General features: G+C 31.9%; 1 protein-coding gene across 1 annotated transcript; it reads right to left on the minus strand.

Annotated features, from left to right (window-relative positions):
• Positions 1 to 2,312: 2,312 nt before the first annotated feature.
• LOC145095025 (secreted RxLR effector protein 161-like) lies at positions 2,313 to 2,777 on the minus strand. The gene has a single exon (XM_079032970.1). The coding sequence runs from the start codon at positions 2,775 to 2,777 to the stop codon at positions 2,313 to 2,315; it is 465 nt and encodes a 154-aa protein (XP_078889096.1).
• Between the last annotated feature and the right edge of the window lie 4,379 nt (positions 2,778 to 7,156).

Raw genomic sequence — 7,156 nt, forward strand, 5'->3', positions numbered from 1 at the left:
CCAGACTGCGAACAAAAGTTCTCTCAATCTGTTTGAAAGTTGGCGGCGTCACTGTAACCCGTCACTCTTAATGTATCACTGCAACCAAGAATTAGGAACATGTCTTTTTTCTTTGCATATACTTAAGAATATTCTTCATCGCAATCCAATGGGCTCTTCCAAGATTTCCCTAAAATCGACTAACTATGCTTAAAGCATAAGACACATCAGGGCGAGTACATGACATTGCATACATGATCGATCCTGTAGCTGAATCATTCATGAATCGACTCATGTCAGCTATCTCTTCATCAGTATTGGGACTTTGAGCCTTACTCAACTTGATGGTACTATGAATATGCAATTCTCCTTTCTTGCACGATGCAAGTTAGTATCCAACAAAAAAATATGGTTTTAACCCGTTGACAACTTTGACTTTTTATTTTAAGTAATACAATCCTCATTTTAGCTCTAGAACACATCTAGAAATGTGTGTTCTTGGTGTGATTTATGTGTGTGTTTGTGTGAATGTACTTTTGAATGTTAATTCAAGTGTTATTATCAAGGATTACAACAGTCTAGCTCAAATTCAAGTATGTGTTCATAATCCATCTTTTACCTACAATCTTGATTCTAAAGTGGTTTTCCAAAAGAATTATCATCATCAAAAATATTTTTCATAAAAAGAAGTTTTCTATGTGAAGATATAGTCTAAAAATAATATAAAAGACTCTTAAACCAATAAAATATTAGAAAATTTACATGGTTGTGACTCAATTACATTCAACAACATATATATAACAATATTTTACCATGAAATTTTATCCTTGCACCACCATTACCTCACCACCAAAAGAAATAATGTATGTGCCTCCCTTATGAATGTTTATTTTCCTTTGTTCCCCCAAAACATCAAAACCCCAAAAAATAAATCGTTTACATACTATAATAGATAATTATTACACTATGTGCCACTTAGAGCAAGAAATGAGAAATTACAAAGTTGGTAACAATTGTTACTATTTTCCATTCCAACCCTATCTTAAATCATTCTGATTAATTTTCTCACCATCAGTAACGGCCTTAATCACATGAAAACAATGTAATTAATTTAGCATGAAGACCTAAATGAGAAATCGGAGTCCATAATGTTAGATTTTGGGTCTTGAGAATATCAATACACTTGGATAATTTCTACTATCAGGATTGCAATCACTTTCAAAAATCTGTAATTTCAACCCTATAGCTTGGGGTATCACGAAATTAGGTTTGGGATAATTCAAGAAGGAAAATTTAGAAGTCATGCCACTTCTAAATCTGAAACACAAAAAGTACCTTGTTGTTTTGCTTTTGATGAGATAGAGACTTGTTTATGATCAATTTCATGTATATCATAGTTCAACCCTCTTCCAGGAACATTTACATTCGGAAGAAAGTGGTTAAAATTCGGTTACACCCCGCTAGGGGAGCTACCCCTTGAAACCCCATAAGTGCCCCCAGACCCTCATATTCCTGAGTTGAAATTTATCATTTCGAGTGTACACCCCGCACCTCTTGTCTAGGTGAGTAAATATAACTCAACCTATCTTAATATTAATAATAACTACATTAAAATATGTTGATAACACTAAAATCACCGACATTCCTATCCATTTTAGTGTAATCCTTAATTTACTAAAAGCAAAAAAAAAAATCAAAATCATGCATAAATGAAAATATCTTAAAGATTAAATTTTGACATTAGTCTAATACACATTTCAAATAGTTGAGAATCAAGGTGCCTTAAGGATTGAACCCTTTAACTCATTTGAGTAACTGAAGATAATATACACATAAGTTAAGCACGAAATCTAATGTTTCATACTTGACACTATTAAATCCATGTGTCCTATCCATTCCTAAGTGCATAAAAGCCTAGCCCAAGCTTTTTGAAGCGTTAAAACTTCACACTCACGTAGGTAGTCCTTCTATATCATGCACCTGTTAATGCACTTTTTCAAAAGAACTATTAAGAACTTAATCAACTTACTTTAACTCTATAGTTTATAAGCACATACCTTGGGATGTAAACATAATTGTGCTCCAATATCCATAAGTAAGAATTCCATATTGAATTTAACTTCTAACATTATATTAGAAGGGAATTAGGTATCTCACCCATAGAGATATAAGGTGGGCCTTAAACCCATCCCTACAATAGACTTTCTTACCAATTCTCTAGCTAACCCCTTCGTCAAGTGATAAGCTAAATTATGTTGAGATTGAACAAACTCTACAGAAATGATACCATGATTGATGAGCTCACGTTCCATATTGTTCCTAACACCTAAATGTCACACCTTTACATTATACTGTTGACTATATGCTTTTGACACGGTGGAAACACTATCATAGTATATAGAAATAGGTGATATATGCTTTGGGCACAAACGAATTGCATAGATCAAATTCCTTAACCAATATGCATCTTTAACATCATCTGTAAGGGCTACAAATTCAAATTCCATAGTTGAATTTGTGATACATGTTTGTTTCTTAGAAGCCCATGAAATAGCACATGCACCAAGAAGAAACACCCAACCACTTGTAGAAGATTGGTCCTCAATATTTGTAATCCAACTAGCATCTAAATCTTTTATGACAGAAGAAAACCTTACATAAGTCAATCCAAAATCCATGCTTTTCGTAAGATACTTCAACACCATCCTTACTGCTTTCCAGTTATGAGTAATAGGTTTACTAGTAAACCTACTTCTCTTTCCTATAACAAATTCAATATCAGGCCTTGTGCTAGTCATAACATACATCAAACACCAAATGACCTTTTAATACTCAAGTTTTGAAACTGCTTGACCAATACTTTGCATAAGTTTTATAATTGGATCAAAAATAATAGTCATATGAGAACAATCTAAAAATTGAAATTCTAAGGTACTATCTCACTGTAATGAGATTGCGAAATTGAAATTCCTTGATGTTCACGTTTGTTTCTTATTCCAATAATCACTTCTGCCTCCCCCATATCCTTTATAGAGATTTGATATGATAAAAACTTTTTGGTCATGTCAACTTGCCTTTGATCAGTACGAAAGATCAATATATCATCTACATATAAGCATATGATCACTCCTTTACCAGACTCATCAAATTTACTATATACACACTTTTCTGATTGATTCAACTTGAAATCATGTGATAAGACAACATCATCAAACTTTTTATGCCACTGTTTAGTTGCTTGTTTCATCCCATACAACGATTTAATGAACTTACACACTTTATGCTCATTTCCAGGAACAACAAAACCCTATGGTTATTTCATATATACCTCTTCCTCCAGATCATCATTCAATGATGTTTCTTTAACATCCATTTGGTGAATGACCAAATTATAAATTGTTGCTAAGAAATCAACAATCTTATGTTAGATATACGAGAAACAAGAGCATATGTATCAAAGTAGTCAATGCCATGTTTTTCTCTAAGGCCTTGAATAACCAATTAGGCATTACACTTGTCATTTAATCCATCAACTTTCATATTCCTTTTGAAAATCCACTTGCAACCCAAAGGTTTAAATCTATGATGTAGATCAGATAATACCCAAGTATTATTTTTTATATTAGAATCCATCTCATCATTTATTTCTTCTTTCCAAAAACCAACATCTTGAGATTTCATTGCATTATCATATGTTTTAGGATATTCTTCAATACTAAAACAATTTGAATATTGACATGCAATCTCATCTTTAGAACCAACAACTAGATAAAGATAGAAATCATTACCAAATGATTTTTATTGTCTTTTGCTTCTTCTAAGCTCAGGTGATTTATTTGAATATGGTACAACTTCCTTCATAGTTTCACTAGAACTAGGAACTATATCCTTCGGTCTAGGAATAGATGAAAACCAATTTTCATCAAATATTGCATCTCTTGATTCTATAATAGTGTTAACTGAAACAAAAGCATTAGGTTCTATAACATAATACCTATAAGCCTTGGAATGCTCAGCATATCCAATAAGGATACAATCAATACCTCTTTCACCCAAAGTCATCATCTTTGCTTCAGTCAGTCTTACACCTACTTGACAATCCTAAACTTTAAAATATCCTTAGTTTGGTTTCTTTTTATACCAAAGTCCATAGGGAGTTATCTTGATCCTTTTTTATGCAACTCTATTCAGAACATAACAAGTTATTAACTTAGCTTCTCCCCAGAATCCAACACTCAAATAAGAATATGTCAGCATAGAATTCACCATTTCCTTTAGAACTCTATTTTTCCTTTTAGAAGTTCAACTTTGTTGATAAGTATATGGAGCTGTTGTTTCATGTATGATTCCAACAGTTTGGAAATAACTAGGATCATAATACTCCCCACCTTGATCAGTGAGAAAGTCTTTTGATTAAATCATTTTGTTGCAATCAACTTCATTTTTATAAATTTTGAATTTATCAATGGCTAAATCCTTCAAATTCAATAAGTACACATAGAAAAAACAAAAATAATCATCTTTAAAAAGTAACTATGTATTTCTTATTTCCTAAGGATGGAGTTGAATGCAAATCACATAGATCACTATGAATTAATTCAAGAATAATATAGTTCCTTTTAACATAAGGAAAAGGTTGTCTAGTAATCTTAGTTAACATGAAAATTTTACACTTTTCTTTGCTAATATCAAAGGATGGTATTAATCCATTTTTAGACATTTCAAACATTCTTTTGTAATGTACATGTCCTAAACGACCATGCCATAAAGAAGAATCATCAATCCTAGAACAACTTATATATATATATATATATATATATATATATGTAAGAGAGAGAGAGAGAGAGAGAGAATCTACAAACTTGTCATTCACATTTTATCTAAACATGCCATCATAATAATATCCAAACCCAAAAAAATGTTCCATATCTACTCTAATAAATAAAGATCTTTTTGCCACATGTCACATTCTTATTTTTTTATCATATTTAATTTTATGGTTATTTTAAATTAATTTTTATTCCACATGTCATTTTATGGTTTTTCTGTTTTATTAAATTTCATATATTATTTAAATCTAATGATAAATTCATATCAATTTCATTAGTGGCTTTCCTTCTAATTTCAAGACTACTAAATTAAAGTTTCATTAATTTTTATTATTTATTTATCTAAATTATTTGTTTAAATTTAAAAGAGAAAAAAAACACTTTAATTTTTATAATTCAATATTTTTCTCAGTTTTCTTATATATTGAAACTTCTCAAATATTTTGAATTTTACATTTAAATTTTCGTTTAAATAAACTCATGTAATACATGGGTCTTAAACCTAGTTTTGATAAGATGTAATTATCATATTCATAGATTTGTTTTTAACCACACTTATTAATTACATCATCAAAAACCAACTCCTTCCTAATCTTAGGAACATGTATAACATTCTTAAGAAGAATAATTTTTCCAGAACTAAATCTTGAAGACACACAACCATGACCAAAAACAGGTGCTTTGTTATGGCCTCCCAAGTACAACACTGATCCATCATCTACTACTTCATAATCCTTGACCTAGAGTGATATTTACATATATGACTCATTGCCCCTGCGTCTATCCACCATGCATGATCATCATCCTGAACATAAAATGATTCAGGAATAAGTGTTACATGATATATAACAACAATAGTATTTTCAAAAATAAAATTATGACCTTGTAGTTTTGGACCTTGATCATTAGATCCTTGTCTAGAAGTTCTTGCACCATTCTTGTTCTTCCTTGAACGACAATCCCGTTTCAAGTGACCATGTTTGTTACAATTCCAACACACAAGTTTTTTTTTCTTGTTTTAACCTTTGTGATCATCTTTCTTTTTCCTCTTTCCTTTGTTATTTTTTTTGATGTTTGTCACCTTCCACCTTGTTCACATAAGATCCAAGAAATGCCTTTTCCTTTCCATTGCCACTTTATTGAGCTTGAAGATCTTCTTCAATTCTCAAGTGACTACCAAGGTGTCCCAGAGACAACTCTTTATTTTAGTGTTTCAAAGTGTACTTAAAGTCTTTCCAGGATGTGGAAATTTGTCAATGAAACTTGAGAAAAAAATGGATTCATCCATTTGCATCTTGTATTGTTTAAATTGTCCCAAAATCCTCATGCATTCATTGTACTGTTCTATGATAGGCCTTGCATCCACCATTTTGTAATTTTTGAAATTACTTACAAGGAATTTCTTACTTGAAGCTTCCTCTGCCATGTATTTGGATTCAAGTGCATCCCACAGATCCTTTGCAGATTTATGATTTTGATAAAGATCAAAGAGAGAGTCAAACATACCATTTAGAATGTGCCCACACCATATGTAATCATCATTTCCTACTTGTAACTTCTTTTGGCATGTTCAGGGGTTTCATCCTCCATTGGTTCGGGGGCATGAGTGCCTAAAATGTGAAAAACCTTCAAAGCGGTGAGAAGGAAATTCATCTTCTTTTGACAACAATTAAAATTACTTCCCTCAAACTTCTCCAATTTTTGTGAATTTGGAACTCATGTCCCTGATAGATTCTGCCATTGATATTCTTCATAAAATCGTAGATTTTGAATGTTTGATTTTGGGTCTTGAGAATATCAATACACTTGGATAATTTCTAGGATCGTGATTGCAATCACTTTCTAAAGTCTGTGATTTCGACCCTATAGCTTGGGGTATCACGAAATCAAATATGGGATAATCCAAGAATGACAGTTTAGAAGTCAGGCCACTTCTAAATATGAAACACTAAAAGTATCTTGTTATTTTATGTTTGATGAGATAGAGAATTACTTATGACCAATTTTGTGTATATCAAAGTTCAACCTTCTTCCATGAACATTTACATTCCATGTATACAAGGAAGGAAGTGGTTAAAAATTGGTTACTCTAAGATTGGCTCCAAAAAAATAGTAGTTTTTGGACATAACTGATGGATACATCATCATCATGTCATTAGTAAGTTTTGGTGGGTAAATGCATGGTTAAAAATCGGTTATGCCAAGATTTAAAAATTGTAACCACCGCCAAGGGATCCGTCCTTTGATCCCGCTAGGAGCGCTACCCTTAGACATTTCCAGGGGCGCTGTCCCATGGAACCTCATACCCACGGGCTTAGACCCTTGTATTCCTAGATTGACATTTATCA

Source organism: Lactuca serriola, chromosome 3, assembly GCF_051521515.1.
Source record: "Lactuca serriola cultivar US96UC23 chromosome 3, Lser_US96UC23_V15, whole genome shotgun sequence".
Lineage (NCBI taxonomy): Eukaryota > Viridiplantae > Streptophyta > Magnoliopsida > Asterales > Asteraceae > Lactuca > Lactuca serriola.

Coding starts and splice junctions, on each gene's coding strand:
- LOC145095025 (XM_079032970.1), bottom strand. CDS start 2,777: ATGACTAGCACAAGGCCTGATATTGAATTTGTTATAGGAAAGAGAAGT.